Source organism: Diabrotica undecimpunctata, chromosome 10 (assembly GCF_040954645.1).
Source record: "Diabrotica undecimpunctata isolate CICGRU chromosome 10, icDiaUnde3, whole genome shotgun sequence".
NCBI lineage: Eukaryota > Metazoa > Arthropoda > Insecta > Coleoptera > Chrysomelidae > Diabrotica > Diabrotica undecimpunctata.
The window spans coordinates 13891168-13916905 of NC_092812.1; the positions used below are offsets into that span (position 1 = coordinate 13891168).

General features: G+C 35.2%; 2 protein-coding genes across 2 annotated transcripts in view; one reads left to right on the forward strand and one right to left on the reverse strand.

The window, feature by feature from the left end:
* LOC140452340 (lachesin-like) overlaps window positions 1-25738 on the forward strand; it is a 985903-nt gene that overhangs the window by 929629 nt on the left and 30536 nt on the right. The gene's annotated exons all lie outside the window — the stretch shown is intronic.
* Window positions 21709-24537, reverse strand: LOC140452204 (uncharacterized). The gene is made up of 2 exons (XM_072546321.1): window positions 23301-24537; window positions 21709-22647 (listed from the first exon to the last, which is right to left on the reverse strand). The coding sequence occupies exons 1-2, from the start codon at window positions 24535-24537 to the stop codon at window positions 21752-21754; spliced, it is 2133 nt and encodes a 710-aa protein (XP_072402422.1). The 3' UTR covers window positions 21709-21751.

Consider the following 25738-nt stretch of genomic DNA (forward strand, 5'->3'; position numbering starts at 1 on the left):
TTAATAATTGTTGCTAAATAGATTGTTAAAAATAATTAATAATTAAGTATTGATTATTATTGGATCAGTTATTCATTTGTTAGTGATATGTGTATTATAAGTATTAAAATTATATCAATAAATGGCTACCCATTTTGAAAGAAAGATTTAGGAAAATAGAAATAAACAATATAGAAACGCAAACATTTATTCATATTAAGATACATTAGGCTATTGTAAAAAATATATACATCTCTTGGCAAGAGAGATTTAATCTCTTGTAGATCTTTAAACTTCATTGACTAAATAGGAATTTTTGTTTTGTGCAGAAGTTTCAATGTAACATCAGTTGCTGGCTTTTTAATCCTTTACGGCAGATCCGAAAAATCATCTGAAAAGTTTAATTTATACTTCACCCCACCTTCGGGCTTATATTGAATACATCTCAAATCAGTTACCACGGGATCTCCTTTTTTATTTCCAGATCGGATCGGGAATATAATCGTGGTTATAAAATTCAATTTACTGTGCCTACATTTAAAAAAATTAGTGATCCAGGTAGTAAACTTTGTAGAGATTGGGGTTGAGTCTTGCTGTACGGCATACCTTCACATATCCAGCAGGATAGTATATTTCTCTATGTCTTAATTTTCTTTCAATAACACTGTGAATCGAATCGCACTCCGTTTGTGTGTGCCTTCAAAAAGTATTTTTCAGTTATAGTCAATCCAGTTTTTTGTATAACAAGGCATAGCACATTGATAGAATGCAGTTTCTATTCTGGTACGTGCATCCGTCACTGTACAAAATCACGTTGTTGTATTTGGAGCTATCAATTTCAGTGGTTATGAAATGTGAAATAACAGATGTAAACTCGTCAGCAGTTACTCCTCTCTCGGATTTGTCCCAGAGAAAATAAGATGCGTTGTTAGTTTTGAGGTTAATAATTGTGAAATTATGTACTCTTAATTTCATTCGATAGTACAAAGCAGATGCCTTCAATGATGGTCATAAAAGCAAATCCTGTACATCCATAGTAAACACTGTGGTTTTGTTGTCTGTTATCTCTGTGTCATATTGTTTTTCTTCCCTTGCTTTAGTTTTTTTTTTCTAAATGAGCACAGTATTTTTCTTGAGATAAGTTTCCCTTAGTAAAAGAACAGCACAAATCACACTGGTCTATTTTTTTGGGGAGAATAAAGCAAGGTTTAATTCGTCAAACACTGTATAAAATAAACAATCAGAAGCAATGTAGTTACTTTTTTCTGCTGATTCACAATCAGACTTATATTCTCTGTAAAGCTGTGCTTTAGATGGCCAATTCTGCTCCAAGTACAGTTTCTTAGCAGTTTTTCTACAATAATGCGACTCTAACTTTGGCAAATTATTAAAGAACTCTACAAGGAAACTAAGTTCCTGTAATTGATGGATTCGACCGTTACTTGATGGAAATTCATTTTATGTAACAATAAAACACTGAAAACTTTGTTTTCAAAACTTCCACAAAATTTATTTTAAATTCTTATCACTACAGCTGTTTCGGCTGATTTCCTTTCTCAAGTGATCTGTTTTTGCATGGGTTTACACTTTATAGTCTCTAATGAAATAGGTTGAGGAGGGGAGAACTGTCTGTCTCAAGCTGGTCATTTAGAATTATATCTGTGTTTTTTAATTTGTTGATTTCCATAGATTCTAACAAAGATAGCTTAAGACCTTTATTTTGAAGATGTAGAATTTATTGACGAATTTAAAATTCTACATCTTCAAAATAAAGGCCTTAAGCTATCTTTGTTAGAATCTATGGAAATTAACAAATTAAAAAACACAGATATAATTTTGAATGACCAGCTTAAGACAAACAGTTCTCCCCTCCTCAACCTATTTCATTAGAGACTATAAAGTGTAAACCCATGCCAAAAACAGATCACTTGAGAAAGGCAATCAGCCGAAACAGCTGTAGTGATAAGAATTTAAAATAAATTTTGTGGAAGTTTTGAAAACAAAGTTTTCAGTGTTTTATTGTTACATAAGTTCCTGTATCTGGCTGTATACCATGTATCACAAAAAATTTATTTAAAATCCTTTATAAAGGGTATATAATTAAAATACCCAATCGGGCTACATCACAATCACAAAAAGTTTTCGGAATCTATATTCCATCATCAGTGTGTCTAGGTGTACGTGTTTTGAGCCACTAAATATTTGGGTAAAAATCCGTTAAATGTTATTAGTTTAAATGTAGGTTACATTATTCCATCGTATATGTTATGACGTTAAAGTTACAAGTGGAATTGATGACATGGCAACGTAAGACTACATGAGGTTGCTGGTCCTGAGACAAAGTGTCTACGAGTACTTGTTGATAGCAATTGTTTGCACTGTTCGGAGCAAGCTCTTCGCCCCTCACCATCAACAATGCTCACTGAATTGAACATTGCGTCAACTCCACCCTCTTCGTCCTCAACTACCGGAGTAACCAGGAGGTCTGGCTACCTCTCTTTGAAGCACCCCAGCAACTTCTCATCAGATTGGTCGGCGGAAATATACACAACCGCATCGTCGTTAAAGTCAAGCAGGCTGCCCTCCATAACACAAACCTTGGTAAACAAGGTCTCCGGCCAATCCTCGCTGAGAAGAGCCGTGATCTCCTCACGGGTTTTGGTTTCTGCCATTCTGGTCCTAATGTTCTGGACACAGCGGTTAATTTGCACAGGATCCTCTAAGGGGGACACCTGCACTCCCGTGTTTTTCGTCACAAATCTGATCATTGTGACATCGGTCTGTGTGCCGACAGTCGTCTTGCACACTTTGGTGGACTTACGGGGTTCTTTCGTCAACGCCGCTTTATACTGGGAATATCCCTTTCTAATTTGTACATCAGATTTGTTAGCCCTCTGACACCGGACTTTATCTCAACTTTAGTATTTACGTGAAACTTTGTTAGGTCTAACGCCTCAAATAGGGCCACCTTTAGTTTGGCCATATATCTATCTTCCGTTTCTAAATCCGCACGTTGATGATTCTCTCCGAGGACTTCCTTAGTTTGCGCATGGGATTTCCTCTTTGGTTTTCTATCAGCCACTGTCCAATTGGTGGAATGTCCGCTGCAGCTAATTTCAGATTCGGATTGGTCCGACTTGGTCGTCGGTAGGTCGACTACGTCGTTTTCAGATCAGCTCTCCTCACCGATTACGTGAGCACATGTCTGTGTCACTCCTACCCTAACTTCTGTCGATCCCTCCGGGGGAGCTACCTCCGCCCCTGTAGACGGAGAGGGCTCACCAAAGGGTTCGCTCTCTCTCCCCTCTTCCTCTACGTTTCTAATCTTTTCTTTTTTAGTTTTATTTTTCCTCATTTAGATTCCACGAGTAGGGCCGAAAAAATAGTCCGGTAGGGCAGTGCGCCCTTACCCTGCTAAGGCTAGTTTACAACAGGGTGTCGCCTGGTACCCTGAGGGATTCCGTTGTCGACCATGTATCTTGTGGCCGAATTCAGTCGTCGGCACGGTCTCTCACACCTTGACTTCCGGATTTTTTATAGCTGGTTTTCACCGCCGGATTTTTGTCCAGGTTTTCTCCTGCGGGAATGGAGGTCTGGAGGAAGAAAAAAAGGAATAGGTACAATCGGATGAGGGTAAGACATCGTAATTGGGAGTGATTGCGGCGCCTTTCAGCGTCCGGAGGCGAGGTCCGGCGGCCATCCGGTGCGACGACACCGGACACTGTTTGGACTGTTCTTGGTTTCGCTGGTCATGGTCTTCTCACAATATTAGGGACTCTATATTGTGGATTAGTTACTCGGCCCTCCCACCATCATCGAAGTAAATTACAGTCCCGGGAAGGAACCTGTGTAACCTAAAACTAATAATTTGGTTGAGGTTTATTTTATATTTAAATGGATGACAAGAATTGTAGTTGAGAAACCTGTTGAAAGCTATAGGTTTGATGCATCAAATTGTGTGTAATTAAGGTGTTATCGGCACTCCTGAAGACACGCATATCCAAAAATGTGTGGTATTGATTGTAGAGTCCTCCAATTCACAAGTGAATTGTAGGTGATAATCAAAACCGTTGTACAATGACAGGGCTCCTGACGTTTTGTCTAGTGGTAATGCTAGAGTTACGTCATCCACATAGCGCTAATAAAAGAGATTTGAAAATCCGACAACCATAAACAAACAGGATCCCGTAGGTGTTTTAAATATTTGTCGACAATCTTTTTATTAAAAACTAAGAACTTAGTATCAAAAACTAATTGTAATAATTCTGCATACATCCCAAAAAACAGGAGAGTTGGGTTGGATATAAAGTTCCAATGGTTATTTAAGGAGGTCAGAATACTGGACAAAGATAATTTGCTGAAAAATAAAACAACATCAAAATTCCTTAAAATGCAATCAAACTCGCCGTTTGATTTTTTTTAAGAAGCCACAAACATGACGGTAAGCTCGTGGTTTTGTGAAATTCTTGCACATTTTATCCAGGTCCTTCCATTTTGTCTCGCTGATGGTTGTCATTTTGATAAGCATGTTGTATTTCTGTTTTGGACGACCTAGTGTTTTTTTGCAGTCCACTTTAATACAAACATCGGTAAAGTTTACTTTGTAAAGAACTTTTATGGCATTATTTTCCTTAATGTACCGAAGACAGCAAAGATGTTTCCAATGAACTTCATTAAAATTGAAGGAATTATTATTTAAAAATTCTTTAAAATCTAAAAAGTCATCAAACGTCAAAGACTTTACAACAAGGGAAGAAGCTGTTGAGCTTCTTCTTCTTCTTCTAAATGTGCTTATCTTCTAGAGATGCTGGCGACCACATTGACCCATCTTATTCTATTCACAGCAGCTCGAAATAAATCAGATGACGTTAGACCAGTCCACTTTCTAAGATTAGCCAGCCAGGATATACGTCTACATCCAGGGCCTCTCTTACCCTCAGTCTTGCCTTGTAGAATCAACTACAGAAGTCGGTATATATCATTACGCATGATGTGGACGAAGTATTAATAATTTCTTTGTCTTTTCTTAGCCTCTGGAGAATAGTTATGTTACTTGTGTGATGTATGTATGAGACCCTCAACATATGTTGGTAGCACCACATTTCAAATGCTTCTAATCTTTTTATGATATCTTCTGTAGGGCTCCAGCTTTCTACTTCATAGAGGAGGACACTTAAGACGTAACATCTAAGAATTCTTATGCGTATATTGATACTTATAGATAAGTTGCAGAGAATCTTCCTAAGGCTGTTGAAAGAGCTTCTGGCTTTTTCAATGCCAGTTTTTTTTCGTAGCTGTCATCCCAAGTATCCTTAATATAGCAGCCCAAATAGCATATTTTTCCCACTATTTCTAACGGTGTATCGCCTACTGTAATTTGGGCGTTTACGGTGGTGTTCTTACTAATGATCATTATTTTTGTCTTCTCGCAATTTACTTTTAGACCATATTTGTTACATGCTTCTACAACATTATCCATCATCATTTCTTCGCACAGATACGCGCGAGTATATTTAACTACATAAAGAAAATGCATAACAACATTTTTCTCTGCGCTTTGCTTCGTGGTGTCGTTCATAAGTGACCGACAAGCTTTAAAGACTATATAATTAACACAGAGTCGTACCGACCCAATTACAATATAATGAAACGTAACAAAAAAAGTAAAATAAAAAGTATTTAACAATTTTATCCGATGGCCGGTACTTCTGACTACAGGGGTCCTGCAATGTTACCCGATCAACAAACACCATTTTACTCTACAATTACTCAACAGAAAGCAGCTACATTTCCTTCTAAGGAACAAGCCACTATTATTGCAGCAGTAGACACACTACAACTAGAAGACTACATTACAGCAGTATAATCACTCATACAGCCCAAAAATGTACTCTATTCATCAAGAATTTCTAATAGCAAAATCTGCATCTACCTCTCCAGCAAAGAAGTTGTTGACACCTTTTTAACAGACCACGGAGGAATAAAACTAGGAGATAATGTCATTAGAGCGAGAAGATTAGTCACTCCTGCTAATGGGTTACTGTTGTCCAATGGTTCTCCGACTATTCCTCATCACATCATCGAGAAATATCTTGGTGAGAAGGGCTTTCATCTACTTTCACCGATGTCTTTTTTAAGAGCAGTAATCCAAGACCCTCAATATAGTCACGTCCTAAGCTTCCGTAGACAGGTGTACCATACACCTGTCGACAATCTTGTCATTCCTGAATCAATTTTCGTTGACTTCGATAATACATCTTACCGAATTTTTCTTTCTGATGGACTAACCTGCTATCTCTACCATCAATCTGGTCATATAGCCTCAACATATACCAATATGGCGATTCAGTCAAATAAATCCATACTTACATCCCAAATTGATCAAGAATCTATTCCTTCCTCCAATGTGATAGCTGAAAGCAAAAATCACTCTGTTCAGAATCAAACGGAAAACACTTGTGACGTAATGGACTTCCAAAAACTACATACAGATATTACCATACAGAAACGTTCTCATTCTTAAATATCTACACCACTTGGTACACCAATGGCAGGAAACACAGAAATAGATTTTATAAAACTAAAAGCAATATCAACAAAAAAGTTAAAATCCACTAAATCTGATATAAAAACTACAGAAATAGTTTCTACAGAATAACTTATCCAACCTGCAAAGGAATTTATTGATCAAGCTTCAACCCGGTTCGAATTGAAATATATAGAGATAGTAAGCTTTCTGGCAGATGCACATGGTTCCCCCAATCCATTAAATATCGCGCTAGAATACACGAAAAACGTATCAGGACTATTAACAATACTAACAGAAATCTATCCCAAACTCGTAGACAGACGCATTAAACCTAGAATTACGCGAATAAAGAGGAAAATACGTCGTCAGTTAAAAATAGAACAAATTGAAAAAGATGACAACTCCGAAGATACAGATGTTTCTCAAGAAAGCGCCAATTAAAATAATAATAATAATAATAAATGGATATTATTCAGTGGAATATACAAGGATTATTTACACACATCGAAACGCTTCAACTCTTAATAAAAGACATAAACCCACAAATTATAACTCTACAAGAAACGAACTTTAAAAACAACAAAAAATACAACTTAATACATTTTGATTCATACCACAAAATCAGGAACTACGCCAACAAAGCAAGCGGTGGAGTATCAATATATGTTAATTCTAATTTAGAATCAGAAGAGATTCCTTTACATTCTGCTTTAGAAGCCGTAGCAATTAAAGTTCAATGTCCAGCTCAGCTATTTTTATACAATGTTTATATCCTATCAAATATAGCTTTTGTCACAGAAGACCTGGAACTTTTAATCGAGCAAATTCGAAAACCTAGACTTATTCTAGGTGACTTTAACTCTCACAACATTTCCTGGAAATGTTATTCCACAGACAAAAGACGAGAACAAATAGAAAAATTTCTTAATGAAACAGATTTTGTACTATTAAATACAGGAGAAAAAACTCGGTTTAACTCTGTTACCGGCAATCATTCTGCTATTGATTTGACTATATGTGAAAGTTCCCTAGCTCCTAGTCTAAACTGGGAAGTATTAACCCATACCTACGATAGTGACCACTGGCCTATAAAAAGAAGAAATCGTAATTCAACAAGAACAATTATACATTTTTCAGAAACAAGGAAAACTAAAGATGCAAATTGGATAGCTTACCAACAACATATTGAAGACTATCTACCTAATTTTGGAACAATAGGAGATAAAAATAATGTTATTACAGACAAATTTACCTCAATGTTAACAGAGGCAGCCACAAATATTATAGGCAAAACAGCAATATCAAAACGTAAACATTTAGTACAGTGGTGGAACAAACAATGTGAAGAGGCACTTAAACAAAGTAGTAAAACATAAAAATCGGTTGCCTGTAAAGTCGGTTTTACGGGCGAAAATTTTACGTGACAACGTCTTTTTCTCGGTAGAATATTTATTGATATGAATATTATTAAATTGCACAATAGGAACAAGGAATTGAATGAAAATAAGAATTGCACAAATTTTAACTATAGAAATATATTTTGTTTACTAAAACATTGTACATGTAAACTTAAACTTAACTAATTTCTATTTGAGTGATTTTGTTGAGGATAGGACGATGATAGGAGAAATATGAAATGAAAGGAAGTGTTTCTGCTGTAATGTGTCTTGAACGCCAAGAACGCTCGAGAAAGACAGAGGCACAAGCACGGAAGCACGCACCGATTCAACGCGCCTAATTCTCTAGTGCTGCGCGCGCAGCGGACCGATCATGTTTGAGTGGGAGAGAGACGCAAGGCATTCGCCGGTCCGGCGGGCCTCTCTCTTGTTCGGTGACTCACTGTAACAGACGTGAGCGGGCGTTACACTTTTTCATGAATGACTCCGAGCCACAACCTAATTTAAGACGTTGTCACGTCAACAGTTTTTAAAAAATATAGAGCCTACGCAAAGTACGTAATTAAGAAAAGTAAACGTAAATCATGGCAAAATTATGTTTCCAAAATAACCGAAAATACTCCTGCATCAGAGATCTGGAATAAAATCCGTAGGATTAAAGGCATTTCATACAGCAACAAAATTAACTCTCTTGACATTGAGGGAAACTTAATTACAAACAACAGTCAAATAGCCAACGCTTTAGCGAACTCATTTAAGACATATTCAGGTGGTTCCGTACATGACCCATTATTTGTAGAAAACAAAAAGAAGCTATAAAAAGAGGTCAAAATTACAGATTCCATCAGTCCGCTAAATGTTGCAATAAGTATGCAAGAACTAAACGAAGCACTGCAAGGACTTAAAAACTCTAGCCCTGGACCAGAGGAAATTCCAAATTGTTTTTTAATTAATCTTCCTTTAGCTGCTAAGCATCTACTCTTAAATATATTCAATTTTTTATTTTCGATTAAACGCAAAATCCTGGAGTAACGCTACAATAATTCCTCTTTTGAAACCAAAAAAAACAAGTCAAACCCGGAATCTTATAGACCAATATCCTTAACATTTTCCTTATGTAAATTACTAGAAAAATTTTTAAATAGACGGTTATAATTCTTTTTAGAATCAAAAAATCTAATAGTTAATCAGCAAAGCGGCTTTAGGAAAAATAGAAGCACAACTGACAATTTAGTGTCGCTAGAATCGGCAGTTAATGAGGCGTTTGCAACTAATCGACAAGTTATAGCTATCTTCTTTGATATAATTAAAGCTTAGGATACTATATGGAAATATGACGTTATTGTTAAATTACAGCATTGGGACATAGATGAAAATGTTCTAGCATTCGTCAAAAATTTTCTAGATGATAGAAACTTCCGAGTTAAATCAAATCAGGAATTTTCAGAATACTATACACTAGAAAATTGCATACCCCAAGAATCTACACTAAGCGCAACACTCTTTTTAGTAGCAATTAACGATATCGAGAACAGTATCCGAAACCCTGTTAAAGCAATCCTATATGCAGATCACCTCGTAATCTATATTTCTCATAAGAATCTTAATATGGCATCAAATATTATTCAATTTTCTATTAATTCCCTACAAGAATGGTCTAAAATAAGAGGACTGAAATTTTTTACGGTTAAAACCAAAGTACTGTGCTTTTCTCGAAAACATCAAATTGTTGCAAATCTTGCAAAATTAACACTATATGATCAAGTTTTAGAAAACGTTGAGGAACTTAGATTTGTAGGTATGATTTTTGATTCAAAACTTACTTAGAACAAACGCATCCAATTACTTAAAAAATCATGTTTACAGAACATAAATATTCTTAAAGTACTAGCAAAGTATAACTGGGGCCCAGACACAACACAGTTACTAAATATTTACAAATCCTTAATCCGCAGTAAATTAGATTATGTATCAATGGTATATAACTCAGCTAAGGACTCAACAATAAAAAAATTAGATATTGTACAAAATACCGCACTAAGACTAGCTCTAGGAGCCTACAGAACCAGTCCAGTTGAAAGTCTTTATGTCGAGGCAAATGAATCTCCACTTTCTATTAGAAGATTAGGTCTCAGTTTACAATACGCAAGCAAGCTATCAACTAATCCAAACAACCCGGCCTACCCCTATGCTTTCTCCACACATTACCATTCTAATTACAATCAAAATCCTAATCTTCGACCATCATTTAGCAAAAGAATTAGCAACTTCACATTTCCGGGTATTGTGCATACCAATATTAATTATGCTACCCCTTGGACTATACAAATTCCATATTGTAACACAGATCTGTCAACTTATACTAAGGACAATACCCCTTCATCTCTTTTTCTCCAATACTTCAATATTAAAAATAAATATTCATCCTGTCAACTAGTTTATATCAATGCATCAAAAATACCCGAATTGGAAACAGTAGGATCCGCCATTGTCACAGAGGATTCTGTGCTCAAGTTTCCACTACCTAAGGACTAGTCAATATATTCCGCTGAACTTTTTGCGATATCCAAGGCAGTACAACAAACTCTTAATCGACCTGAAGACATGACAGTAATATTCACAGATTCCTTAAGTGCAATCCAGGGAATTCAGAAAATATATCTGAATCATCCGATTTTAGAACAGATTAAAAAAGACTTTGTGCTCTACAAAATAATCATAAACAACTACATATTGTGTGGACACAATCTCATGTGGGGATACCAGGAAATGAGATAGCTGATCAAATGGCCAAAAAGGCTTGTAAAATGGAGAGATCCGATGATAGAAGTAACCAAATTCCTCACTCAGATATGAAAAAATGCATCAATGAGTACACAAAAAACTTGTGGTTACGAAGATGGCAACTCTTACCAAATAATAAATTGCGGCAAGTAAACCCAGATCTATCAGCGAAAACAGTAAAATTTAGTAAAGCGAATAGACCAGGTTGTACTACATCGTATCCGACTAGGACATACCAGACTGATGCACAAACACCTACTAAGGAAGGAACCTCCTAGAATATGCTACGCCTGTGACACCAATATAACTGTAGGCCACATTGTTATAGACTGTCCATTATATCAAACGGAAGGACAAGCTACTGGACTACCAAGTGATATAAAGTGCGCTTTAGACAGTGCAGATTGTGACAAAATCATTAGGTTTTTAAAGAAAACGAAATTGTATAATTAAATATAAGTGATACTTCAAGTCAAATTTTAAATTATAATCAACTATGTAAAAACTTTATAGTTTATATTTTATATTAATCATTATAATATATTATAGTCTATATTGTACCACCGCTAATAACCTTCTATGGTTGATGCGGGTTATCCCCAATAAAAATAAACAATATTATTACAGGGATGTTCTTAAAGAATAAGGCTATACCATATTAAAAAAAATCAGGTTTAGGAAATGCGAGACTTCAAAAATGTCCCAACAATTTTAAGGTGGTTCGTTAATGTTGCTGATTAGTGTATATATATATATATATAATATATATATATATATATACATATATATATATATATATATATATATATATATATATATATATATAATGGAGATAAAATATTATCCTCCTTAACGAATCACACTGTACATTAGTATACTAACACCGCCCCTGGTAATATATGTATTGATCTTGAGAAAAAGGACTCTGTATACAAAACAGTAAGTGAATTTTAGCAATTTTTATAAAAAAAAACCAATTTCGTTTTATTGTCTTCGATTCCTACAAGAAATCTCATCAACATTTCATAGTTTTAAAGGCATAAATCAGGAAGTAAGTGGAACTCAAGATCTCTACTTCACGAGAGACAAAACGTTAGTGGGGATCATATATTTACGAGGGGAAATCGATAAGCAAATGAAATCCATTTCTGTCTTACAACACTAAACCATCAAGCTCCATTGATTTTTTAAACTAAATATACAAACTTTAACAGGTACTCAGGTGAAAAGACTACACTGTAAAAATCTGAATGTTTTGTAACATCTGTATAAGACTTATTATATGGTTTATTTAATCATATGTTTTGGTAGATGGGTTAAAGTAACGAGTTTTGATCCTATTATTGAAAAAACAACTTTTTTTTGCTAGATTCATTCCATAAGTTCTGGAAAATTTCCATTCATCCAAGATGATTGGTACTTCAAAAGTTGGAAAATTTTAAAAAAGGAGAAAATCATGGAAATCAAAATCTGGCAGATAGGAAGGATGATCTATCAGTTGATTTTTATAATGTTCCATTTTTTATTTTCATCAAAGGGTTCTTGTTAATTATATGTGATGTTCAGTTCTTCATTTCAATATCTGAAAGAACAGAAAAATAATTTGAAATCGTAACACTCTATTTGCTTACACAAGATTATTCAAAATGTTAGTGACTTTCCATTTGTATCCAATATCTACTTCATATAAAGTATTTTAAGTTTTCTTTTTTATTTAAAATGGACCTAGACTTAGTTTTCTATTTAGTGTTAACTTGTTTTCCACATATACCCAATTTCCCACTTTTAAATTATAGAATTTTCTATTTTTTTTTTTTTTTTATTTAGAAATTACAGCCGCATCCACCATAATGGTTATTAGCGGCGGCTACAGAATTACAAAATTAGAGTTTATAAAATATTCCTATAGATTTTAAGAAATTTACGATATTAATAACAGAAAAATTAGTGCCTAATAAATTACTTAAACTGTTAGGTATGTTAAATGTAAGACGAAAGTGGGCAAATCTATGACATTCAATTAATAAATGATTAACGGTTATTTGTACATTACATGTTTCACAAATAGGTGGATCACTTTTGGACAGTAAATATGAGTGAGTAAGTCTCGTGTGTCCAATTCGTAATCTAGTTATCACCAATTGTTCTCTTCTGTTCCTGGTTGAAGGTTGCCAAGCTGTAACGTCATTTTTAATTTGCTTCAGTGATGTTTGAGAAGATTGCCATTCGTTTTTCCACTTGCACAAAACTCGATTTTTTATAAAAGCTTTTATATCACTCGCGGTATTTCGATTCTCGGCTTTTTCTATATCGACACATTTAGCAATTTCACTCGCGCACTGGTCCGCACTTTCGTTGCCAGCAATACCAATGTGGGATGGAATCCATATAAATCTGATACTCCTAGAATTTTCTTGAGCCTTCATGAGTTCTAGTTTTATCAGTTTCTCAAGGGGACCTTTAGGATAGATCTGTTTAAGGGTTTGAAGGACGCTTAGTGAGTCACTTAAGATAACAGAGTTAGGAATGTTATTAGAATTTATATGCATGATAGCTTTAAACATTGCATAGAGCTCAGCGGAGAAAATCGAAAAGAAGGTTGGAAGACGAAATTGATATGTATTGCTTGGAGTAACGAATGCAGCACCTACTCCTTTATCACACTTAGATGCATCTGTAAAGATTTTATAGCAATGTTCGTAATGCTGACGGAGAATTAGATCTAGATTATTCTTAATCTCTGCGTAACAGTTAATATGTTTGTTGTATTGGGTTAGACAAGTATTTAAATTTGGGGTATTAATTTTCCAAGGAGAGGGGATTTTAATATTGATTGGAAAGGTAATTGGGAATTCTATATTAAGACATCTCAGGTAACACCGTACTCGCTCATAGTAAGGCTTATGTTTGGTACTATTGGTAAAGAGATTTATATATTTATTAGTGAACGTATTATTAAATAGAGGTTTGTTTACATTTGAGGCTATTGACGTTGCGTGTGAAAGTGTTAAGGAAATTCGGCGGTGATATAATGAAGGCTCCCCACTTTCAGAATATAAACTTTCCACCGGTGACGTTCGAAATGCGCCAAGAGAGAGTCTAAGTGCTGTGTTGTGAATAGAGTCTAGTTGTTTTAACAATGTGGGGGAAGCAGAGGCGTAAGCGATTGATCCATAATCAATTTTTGATCTAATTAGAGTTCTGTAGATTGTAAGTAAGGTAGAGAGGTCAGAGCCCCAAAATCTATTTGACAGTGTTCTCATTAGGTTAAGTTTCTTATGACAAGTCAAAACTAATTGTCTAATATGTTCTTTCCAAGTAAGTTGATTATCAAACCACATACCTAAGAATTTTACACATGATTTGAAGGATAGCGATGTATTGAAAAACTTAAGATTGGGATTATTTGAGAAGTTCTTTTTTGAGAATACCATACCAACGGTTTTTGTAACCGAGAATTGAAAACCAGTATCGCGAGACCACTTTTCGAGTTTTTGTAAGAAAGTTTGCAAAATTGTTGAAGTTAAATTAATATCTTTGCCTTTTACGTAAACCACCAAGTCATCTGCATATAAACGTGCTTTTAAAGGTTTTTTGAGGTTCTTGATTATGTCATTAATAGCAATTAAGAAAAGTGTAGGACTAATAATTGAGCCTTGAGGTATACCGTTTTCTTCTTCCTGCATTTCGGAATAGAAGTTGTTAACTCTTACACGAAAAGATCTGTTTTCTAGAAAGTTCTTAATAAAATGAAGGCAATTTCCACGAATGTTCCATGACTGTAACTTTTTTAAAATGTTGAATCTCCAACATGTATTAAATGCTTTTCTTAAGTCAAAAAATACTGCGATACAATGTTGTTTTGTTGCCAGAGATTCGTGAATATCACTTTCCAGGTCCAATATGTTGTCTATACCGGATCGGTTTTGTCGGAAACCATTTTGTTCGTTTATAAGTAAGTTCGAATTTTCTAGATGCCAAATCAGCCTTGAGTTAATAATTTTTTCTAGTAGCTTGCCCATTGCACAAGTTAGGCTTATCGGTCTATAGGAATTGGGGTGTAGACGAGATTTTTGGCTTTTGAGAAATGGGAGAATGATAGATTTTGACCAAACAGATGGGTACTGGTGTCGCTGCCAAATGAAGTTAAATAATTGAAGCATGTAATTTTTAGCGGAAGTGGGTAGGTGCTTTAAGAAAATACTTGGGATATCGTCAGGACCAGGACTTGTTTCTTTTAGATCGTTCAGAGAGTTGTTTAGTTCTTGTAACGTGAGAGGAGCGTTTAATGGAATGTTAAAGTTTTCTAAATAGAGGTTAGACCTTTCGGCCTCTAGTTTATTTTCCAGAAATACAGGGTCAAAATTTTCATTGGAAGACATTTCTCTGTAGTTTTTAGCTAATGTATTAACAATTTCAAGAGGAGAGGTGACAATTTGATTACCTATTTTGAGACTAGATATTGGGGATGACTCCTTTATACCAGAAATTTTACGTATTTTCTTCCATACTTCTCTTACAGGAGTGGAGCTGTTAATGCTAGAGACATATTGGATCCAACTGGATTTTTTTGTTTGATTTATTAAACGTTGAGCTCTGGCCTTCATTTTTTTTTTAGTTAATTTTATTTTCGAGTGTTTTATGCTTCTTAAATCTATTAAAAGCTGTTTTGCTGGCACGTACTGCTTCGTTACACTCCGAATTCCACCAAGGCACAGAAACATGATTTTTAATGGGCTTTGTTTTGCCGATAAAGAGCTCCGCACTCTGCAGAATGACACTATTAAAAGTACCTAAAGAATCGTTAATATTATCATTCAGTATAAGACTCTCCAAAGCCTTATCTATATAATTTTCAAAATCGATCCACTTAGCCGAATTTATATTCCATTTGGGCAAGAAGGATATTGGGGAAGGCTGACCTGAGAGATTCTCAATGGTAATAGGGTGATGGTCGCTACCATAAGTATACTCAAGAACATTCCAAGAGAGACGCGGAGCAAGACCTGGATCACAGAGGCTTAAATCTATCACGGAGGATTCTCCAGTGCAGATGTTAAATCTTGTAGGTGAACCATCATTTAGAAAATTTAATTGAAGATCCTGCATTACCTTTTCTAAAAGTTTTCCTCTGTGATCAGTACGCTTAGATCCCCAAATAAAGTTATGACCGTTAAAATCACCTACTATGATTCGAGGAGAGGGTATCTGTTCGATAAGACTTTTTAAATCTTCATATGTAGCTGAAGAACTAGATGGAAGGTAAATGTTACAAATAAAAATTGGAACGGGAGCGGTGATCTCTAAAACTATAGTTTCGATGTTACTATTGACAGGAAAAACATTTGCAACCAAAGATTTTTTGACAAGTGTCATAACACCACCTGAAGAGAAATTATTGTCATGTACTCTATCTTTTCTAAAAATGTTAAAATATTTGGAATTGTAGTTTTTTTGGGGGTTTAAATTTGTTTCTTGGAGACATATTATTTCGGTAGAGAATTCAGAAATAAGTTTTTGTAAGGTTGGGAGTCGATGGAAAAATCCATCTATATTCCATTGCAGTAGTTTAGTGAATTGTATTATATACGAAAAATATGAATTTACGGGTTAACCTGAGATGACTCGCCCTCGGATTCAGAAATGTCGTTACCCAAGTGCCGGAGGATTTTCTTTCTTAAGAAGGTGATATAACGTTTGGTTGATCTATCTTTTAATTGCGGATGAACTTTAGTTAACATATGAACTAATCCCAAAAGGTCAGAAGTAAACTCTTGAATTATGTTAGAAGGATCTTGCACGCCGCTAACATTGCTTAGAAGTAGATTTAATTGGTCAAAATTGAGAACAAATGTGGGTGAATGATTTTGGATAAAATCTTTGGCAGGTTCAAGGTCATATGATTTTGTTGATTTTATGCATGTAGGCCCCTCGTTGCTTTTAACTTTCTTGGCTCTAGGTTTGGATGTAGGTACAGCAAATGATTTTTCTGTATGGGTTGTTTCTGGAGACGTAAGAACATCATTGATACTACGTTTTGGCTGAAGATCGATATTGATTACTTTGCAGCTTTCCAAGGTGTTGACTTCTTCTTGACCATTAGGATTGCTCAGATTATTTGCTAATTTTTCTTGGACGGAAATTTGTTCGTTTGATATGGATGTTGATGCAGGTTGAGGCATGATGCCAGGGGTGAAAGGAGTAGTAGATTGACTGTTATTAGAATCAATTAAATTTGTTGTTGATTCTAGTTTATCGGGACAGTTGGTGGCGATATGTCCAGACTTTTTGCAGTTATAACAGGCCATAGTTTCTTGAGATAAGAATATTCGATATGTTGTATTATCGAAGTCTAAGGTGAATGAGTCGGGTAAGGAGATATTATGGGGACTGACATATATTTGTCTTCTGAAACTTAAAATATGATTATATTCCGGAAGGGTGGAACTGATTTTCAGAAAAGTGACAGGAGAGACCATATTAAGTCCAATACTTTGTAGATAATCAACTAACAGACTATGTGGTATTGTTGGACATACGTTTGAAAAAACAATACGTTCCGCTGGTGAGATTAATCTTCTAGCTTGTACAATATTGTTCTGGATTTGTATGTGTCCATGGTTTTGCATGAATTCGTCCACGATTTTTTTATTTGCAAGGTATATGCAAATCCGATTATTGGATAGTCGGGAGGAAAATATTATATTTTTGGGATGAATTAGGTTACCCAAAGGAATTAAGTAATCTTGCAGTCGAGTATTTTCTAAAGCGCTGAAGACAATTGCTTGGTGTTTTGAGGGAAATTGTGTAGAAGCTGCTGATGAATAGGTTTTATTGGTATTTGTCTGTAATTGCGATACTTGTGGTATGTTAGAGAGACTCTGAATATTAGGTTCCATTTTTGATTTTAACACGGAACATGTGTTTAAAAATAATACGGACCTGCCTAGTAATCAAACAGGTAGTAAAACTGGAATAATATTTCTTGAGTCGTATCTTATTGATAATTGTTAAATTAAAAATCAACCAAAAACTGGTTGATCACGTTATATTAATGAAAACTAATATGATGTGTTCACTTACTGGTGTTTCATGTAATTGTCACTTAACTATTTATAAATAAACTGTTATAATTACTGCATAAAATTTGCAAATTTGTTGAGACCAAAATAAACACGCCTTTCGGTGGCTCATTCAGGGCCGAACCCAATTTTCTATTTTTGTTATATAGTTTTTGATTATATTCATAATGTACGTAATTTTTATAGGTTATTTGTTTATCTTTTTGTAAGTTTATTACTCTAAACAGTTCCTTGGGAACAATCGGATGAGCTTTTTCAAAAATTAAATATTCTGGGCTGTAGCCGGTTACAGAGTGATCTGTTTTGTATTCATCTATACATTCGACGGCTATTTTTGTCCATGCTCTAATTCTGGTACTGCTTTGATACTGCTATACTGCTATACAGATTAATTGAATATTTAAATGTTTTATATGATTTCTAAACATTTTGAAATTAATTCCAGGATACTGATCTGTTAATCATGTTTTTATGGGATGTTGATCTTGAATTTTGGCAATTAATTTCATGAAATCTTCTGTCGTCTGATTTTCAAAAGTAACTGCAAACGCATATCTGGTAAAGTGTTCTACAAGTAAGTGGAGGTATTTTTTTGACGAACTATTGCTTTTAAATTCTCCTATTGTATCTAAGGAGGTTATCTCAAAGGGTTCCTTTGGCGGTCCCAATTGTGACAAAAGACCATATTTTGGATATTTAATTTTCTTGAAAAGTAAGCTACTGGTTTCATTTGTCCATCTCTTTGTTTTTGTTTTAGAACTGCAGCAATTCCTAAAATACTAGCATCTGTACAGGGTGTTTCAAAATGGTATGTCATAAATTAAATCACGCATTCTGGGGACAAAAATAAATTGATTGAATCCAACTTACCTTAGTACAAAAGTGTACACAAAAAAAGTTACAGCCCTTTGAAGTTACAAAATAAACATTGTTTTGCATTGTCTCCTAAACTACTCGACATTTTGTAATAAAAATGGGCACGTTACTTTCTTATTCTGAAAGCATTTTTTATACAAAAGAAACAACAAAATCTAAGCGCACAGAAAAATTTTAAGGGAGGTGTGCAGCCCTAAATCCCCCCAAACTTTTAAGTTCGTTTAAATTAAATGAATTTTGTGGTATCATTAGTTTAACACATTATTTTTAAAACTTTTTTGCCTCCTATCACTTTTTTCAAAAAACAGTTTTTATTGAGTTACGGCCCTTTTCATTAACCTTTAAAAAATTACGTGGAACTAAATAAATGGCTTAAATGAATTAACAAGTACAAAAAATGTCTATAACCTCTATAAATATGATATTACAATAAATGTTCAAAATGACCCCCATTTTCTTCATGACGAAATTGATTTGCAGCTTCAATTATTCTAACCTTAAATTTTGCTATAACCATAGCAAAAGTCTATGGGGTTAAGACCTGGACTTCTGGGTGGCCAAAAAATAGGTGCGTCACGACCCCTTCCAATCCACCGACCAGGATACTGCCTGCAAAGGTATTCCCGTACTTCATTACTGTAATGCGGTGGAGCGCCATCTTGTAGAAACCACATATTTTGCCTTATTGCAATATTCACTTCTTCTAAATACTCTTGTAAATCGTTTGCCAAGAACTGCAAATAATTATCACCATTTAAATTGTTGGGAAGAAATACTGGGCCTATTAGGTTGTTATCCACAATTCCTGCCCCAACAATAACTTTGAAAGTCCTTTGGTGATGAGTCGTTTTTTTTTGATGGTTTGTTATTCCATTTCTACTGAAGGTAGCCTCGTCGGCAAACAAAATATTTCTAATAAAATTAACATTTCGAGTGTTTGTCATTAACAACCAATCGCAAAATCCAATCCTTTTAGGGTAATCTTCAACCAATAACTCTTGAACCCTTGTTAAGTGATAGGGTTTAAGCAGCTGATCCTTCAAACGCCTCCAAACCCTTACGTAAGGAACATTTAGTTGAGCAGCTATTACCCTTGTACTTGTTCCAGGGACTTCTTCAATGATTTCTAAAATGTCTTCATCAGTTGCATCCATTATTGGACGACCACTATTGCCAGCAACTTGCGGTTGGAATGTACCCGTTTCTCGTAAACGACGATCAATGGTCAGAAATAATCGTCTATCGGGTGTATTTTGATTGGGGTATTTTACTGCATAACGCCTTGCTGCTGCTGCACTATTTCCTTGACATTCACCTACGATATTCCCGATAGTTTATTGAAATCATAATTTAATCTGATCCAATTTACCCAAAGTTAAATGCATATCTGCCATTTCCTGAAATGTGTAGGCCATTGTAATATCAAAATTTTTAATATTAATCTTATTCACACAATAAATGATAACTTCAAATTATTTATTAACTATTAATGATGGAACTGTTTGTAATTATTGTATCCGTAGAAACTAATTGTAATTTTATGGCCAACTAGGAAAAAACTAGTTTTTCGAAAAAGTGATAGGAGGCAAAAAAGTTTTAAAAATAATGTGTTAAACTAATGATGCCATAAAATTCATTTGATTTGAACGTCCTCAAAAGTTTGGGGGACTTAGGATTGCACACCTCCCTTAAAATTTTTCTGTGCCCTTAGATTTTGTTCTTTCGTTTGTATGAAAAATGCTTTCAGAACAAGAAAGTAACGTGTCCATTTTTATTACAAAATGTCAAGTAGTTTAGGAGATAATGCAAAAAAACAATTTTTATTTTGTAACTTCAAAGGGCTGTAATTTTTTTGGTGTACACTTTTGTACTAAGGTAAGTTGAATTCAATCAATTTATTTTTGACCCGGAATGCGTGATTTAATTTATGAGATACCTTTTTGAAACACCCTATATATATAGTTGTAGGAGCATTTGGGTCAAAAATATCTAGAATAGGTTTCGAGAAGAGGATATTCTTATTCTTTATCCTATCAAAAGCTGTTTGGGAGCTTAAAGACCAGTGTAATTTGATATCTTTTTTAACTAAATTATGTAATGGCTCTAATAACTTAAATAACTGGTAAAAATTTACTTTTCCCAAAAACTGTCGTATTTTTTTTTAGTGTCTGGTGTTGGAAAATCCCTAATTGATATTAAATTGTTATGTAGTGGACGAACTGAACTGTTTCCCATCGTCTTCTTCAAGTGCCATCTCCGCGGCGGAGGTCGGCAATCATTATAGCTATTCGGACTTTTGAGACGGCTGCTCTGAAAAGTTCATTTGATGTACATCTGTACCACTCTCTCAGGTTGAGCAGCCATGACATTCTACACCTCCCTATGCTTATCTTTATTTGGATCTTTCCCTGCATAATCAGTTGGAGCAAGGTGTATTTCTCTCCACGTGTAATGTGTCCGAGATATTCCAATTTTCTTGTTTTAATTGTATTTAAATTTTCTATTTCTTTATTCATCCTTTTCAGAACCTCTTTGTTTGTGACGTGTTCTGTCCACGATATTTTCAGAAATCTTCTATACACCCACAGCTCGAATGATTCCAGTTTTTTCATTGATGTCGTATTCAAGGTCCAAGATTACATTCCATAAAATAAAGTCGAAAAGCATAGCACCTCGCCAACCTTACTTTTAGTTCCAATTTTAATTCCCTTGTACATAGCACTCTTGTCATTTTGTTGAAATTTGCTCTAGCCTTTTCTATTCTGATTTTAATCTCCTGAATGTAATCATTTGTGGAGTTAATCATTGTTTCCAGATATGCATATTTGTCCACTTGTTCGACGTTCTTCTTCTTCATGTGCCTTGTCCGTTCCGAACGTTGGCAATCAACATGGCTATTCTGACTTTGTTTGCGGCAGATCTGAATAGTTCAGCAGATGACAATCCGAACCATTGCCGCAAGTTTTGGAGCCACGAGTGTCTTCTCCTCCCTGGACCCCTTCTGCTGTCTATTTTCCCTTGGACGATCAGTTGTAGTACTCTATATTTATTGTGTCTCATAACGTGACCCAAGTATTCCAACTTTCTTTTCTTTATACTTATTCCTACCTCTCTCTCTCTTTACCTATCCGGCGTAGTACCTCTTCGTTGGTCACGTGCTCAGTCCAGGATATACGTAATATACGTCGGTAAGCCCACATTTCGAAGGCCTCTACTTTTTTCATCAATGTTGCGGTCATTGTCCACGCCTCCATTCCATATAACAAAACCGGGAATACATAACATTTCAGAAGTCGAATTTTAAGAGGTAGGGTGAGGCTTTTAGAGGTGAAAATTTGCTTCATGCTAGTGAACGATGCTCTTGCCTTTTCTACTCTTATACGTATTTCCTTCGCTTGATCCCAATTTGAGTTAACTGTTGTTCCCAAGTAGATGTACGAATCCACGTGTTCAATTCTTTCATCGTCTAATATCAGTTGCTGTGGTGGTTGTTGGGTTTTGCTTACTAACATCCATTTGGTTTTTGTGATATTTAGTCTGAGCCCGTATTGTGCACTTGTTTTTTGTATCTTACTCATTAGGCAACTCAGTTCCTCCATGCTACTTGCTAGAATCACAGTGTCATCAGCATACCTTATGTTATTAATTATTTCTCCGTTTATCTTTATGCCTACTGTGCTTTCCTCCAGCGCTGTCTTAAATACTTCTTCTGAGTATATATTAAAGAGAATAGGAGACAAGATACAGCCCTGTCGTACCCCTTTCTTGATCTCAATTTTATTGGTAAATGTAGATCCTACTTTCACTTTAGCTGTTTGGCCCCAATAGAGACTCGCTATTGTTCGAATGTCTTTGTAGTCGACTCCGATCTTATGGAGAACTTCAATTATCTTTTCGTGCTTTACGTTATCGAATGCTTTTGCGTAGTCTATAAAGCATATGTACACGTCTTTGTTCATATCTCTGCAGCGCTGGATAAGTACCTGTAGACTAAAAAGTGCTTCTCTTGTCCCAAGAGAATTCCGAAACCCAAACTGCGAATCTCCAATGTTATCCTCGCATTTTTTGCTTATTCTGTTGTAAATAACCTTGGTGTATGCCTTCGAAATGTGGTTAATTAGACTTATCATCCGATGTTGATCACAAGACTTTGCTTTTGGTTTTTTCGGTATGGCAACAAAAGTTGACTCTAGCCAGTCTTCAGGAAACTCCCCGCTGTTATAAATATTGTTAAAGAGTCTGACGAGTGAGTCTAGAAATTTACTGTTTGTTTCGCACAGCATTTTCAATACTTCCCCGTATACGTTATCGTTGCCTGGTCTTTTCTTATTTTTAAGACCCTTTATAGCATTCTCCACTTCTGATTTTAGAATAGAAGGGCCAGTATCATCATTGCTCAGTGTATACCCACTAGGACGGTCATCATTAAACAGTTGTTCTACATAAGTTTCCCAGATTCTAACTATTTTGTCGGGGTCTAGTTGTAGATTTCATTATCATCGCATAGCCCTTTGGATAAAATATTGTAGCTTTTCTTTGTTGTGAGTTTCTTTATCTTCTTATGCATATTGTGATAGTCATATACCTTTTCGCACTGTTCGATTTCTTCGCATCTCTCCGAGAACCATTTCTCTTTAGATTTTCTTATCTCACCTCTAATTCGTCTATGGGTTTCGCGGTATTTGGCAGTATCTTTAGTTTTATATATCCGTCTCTCTTCCATCATGTCAAGGATTTCTGCAGTCATCCAGTCTTTCTTTTTTCTCTTATCAGGTAGTAAAAACTTAGAGCTTGAAGTCCTAATCTCTTCTTTAATTTCACTCCACTTCTCCAGCGGTTCATTGTTATTTTTAAGGATTTTTGATATTTCGGTATTTAAATTCTCCTGCATCTGTTGTTTAATATTATTGTTGGAAAGCTTCCTAATATCTAGCGTTTCGGGCCTGTTCTTTGCATTTGGCTTTTTTAACTTTACTTCAAACTTACATACCACCGGATTGTGGTCTGATGCTACGTCCGCACCCGGGTACGTTTTTACGGCTTTGATGGAGTTTCTAAACCTGATTGGTGCAGCGATATAATCTATTTGATTTCTGATTATTTTATCAGGTGAGTCTGCCGGTGATTTCCAGGTATAGAGTCTACGGTGCGGGAGCTTAAAGAGAGTGTTAGTAAGTACTAGGTTGTGTTCTTGGCAAAATTGAACTAGACGATCTCCTCTTTCGTTTCTTTCACCAAGTCCGAAATTTCCCACTACCTTTCCTGTTTTGCTTTGTCCTACTTTCGCGTTGAAATCTCCCATTATGAGTGTTATTTCATTCTTTTTGGTTGCCTTAATTAAAATTTCTAGTTGTTCGTAGAAGTCTTCCATTATTGTTTCCTCTTTGTCAGCTGTAGGTGCGTATATCTGTATTATGTTCAAATCAAATGGGGACGCATACAGCTGTAAAAGAATCATTCGGTCTGATAGTGCAATGTAGGATTTTATTGACGATTTTAAACGAGGTGCAACGATTATTCCAACTCCATGATTGTGTTTAGGGGTATCGTTACCAGAGTAGTACATTGCATGGTCTAGGATATTACATTCTCCCGAGTTGGGCCAATGAGTTTCACTGATACCCATTATATTGATTTTGAGTCTCTTGACTTCTTTTACGATGTTATGTGCTTTGCCACTTTCGTACATACTTTTAACGTTCCAGGTGGCGATTTGTAAGCATCTCAATTTAGGTGTTTTACTCTTCAAAATTGATTTGTTGTTGCAAGGATTTCGCATGATGTCGACCTGGGAGGCCTTGCATTCTGAGTTTAAGTATCCTCCCTTGCCGGATCTTGACTTCCGAAGTCTATGATCAGTGACATATTCCTTATCACTACCGAAAGCCATGATAATTTTCCTGGGGAAATCCATAGGGATCTTTAATGTAGTGGTTTCCCCTTGCCTTCTACATCCTTATGCCGTTGGCCAAATTTTGGTTCATTGGCCTTCGGAGCCGATTTCTCAACTCCAGGACAAAAGAGTGCCCTACCACTTACCAACTCATCCGCCCGAAGCCGTTGGTCAGCAAATGGGGGATAGCTTATACCGGCAATTGCTCGGTAAAATTTTCGCCATATCTGGCTACCCTGTTCGACGTTGGTTCCGTTTATTAGAAGATTCTCGTTACTTCTTTGAGTTTTCGATATTCTCATAAATTTCGCCTGCTTGACATTCATTGTTAAACCATACTCTTTTCCATACTCCGCTATTCTGGTCACCAGTCTCTGAAGATCTATCAGTGGCGCAGTCTTAGTGGATTTTTCGTAGAATTCCATTGCGGATATTCGTGAGTTTTAACTCTTTGACGAAAAAAGAACCGGTTTCCGTTTTTCATAAACTTTTCGAACTGTCAGTGATTTTGGGCTCCATCAGGACATCCAGAATTTCCAGGGACATCAGAATAAACAAGCAGAAGTACATAAATGTGGTAAGCTAATAATTTTTATTCATATTCAGACTCCTCTTTGCCTATTAAATCCTTTTGTGAAAATAATAGTCAAGAGTACGTATTATTTACTTATTATTTTTGATTGATAAGAATATAATTAAGAAAGAAAAGTATTAAATAAAAATAAAATGACTTCACCAAGTACTTTAAATGCTACTATTATTGTACCTAAGTTAGATATCGCAAATTTAGCCATTATTCCTCGTTTTGATGGCAATATCAATAAACTTTATAGATTTATAAATGCTACCGAATCAATCTTACAACATTATTTTGATACAGCTAATCCTAATAGCTTTCAAAATTGTTTATTATTGAACGGTATATTAAATAAATTAGAAGGAAGAGCTGAAGAAATAATTGCGATTAGCGGCAATACTGATTGGGATGGTATAAAAAATACATTAATTTTAAATTTTGCTGATCAAAGAGACGAAAATTGTCTAAATCAGGATCTAGTTAATCTTAAACAAAAGCCAAACGAATCACCTTATCAATTTCATGAAAAGGTGCTAGATTTATTAAATTCTATTTGTAACTATATAGATTTACACCATCTTGGTTAGGAACGTATATACAAACGAGATTTTTTTAACAAAC

Coding starts and splice junctions, on each gene's coding strand:
- LOC140452204 (XM_072546321.1), bottom strand. CDS start 24,537: ATGGCTTTCGGTAGTGATAAGGAATATGTCACTGATCATAGACTTCGG. Junction 22,648..23,300: donor AACCCATAGACGAATTAGAG/GTGAGATAAGAA, acceptor GGACAAGAGAAG/CACTTTTTAGTCTACAGGTA.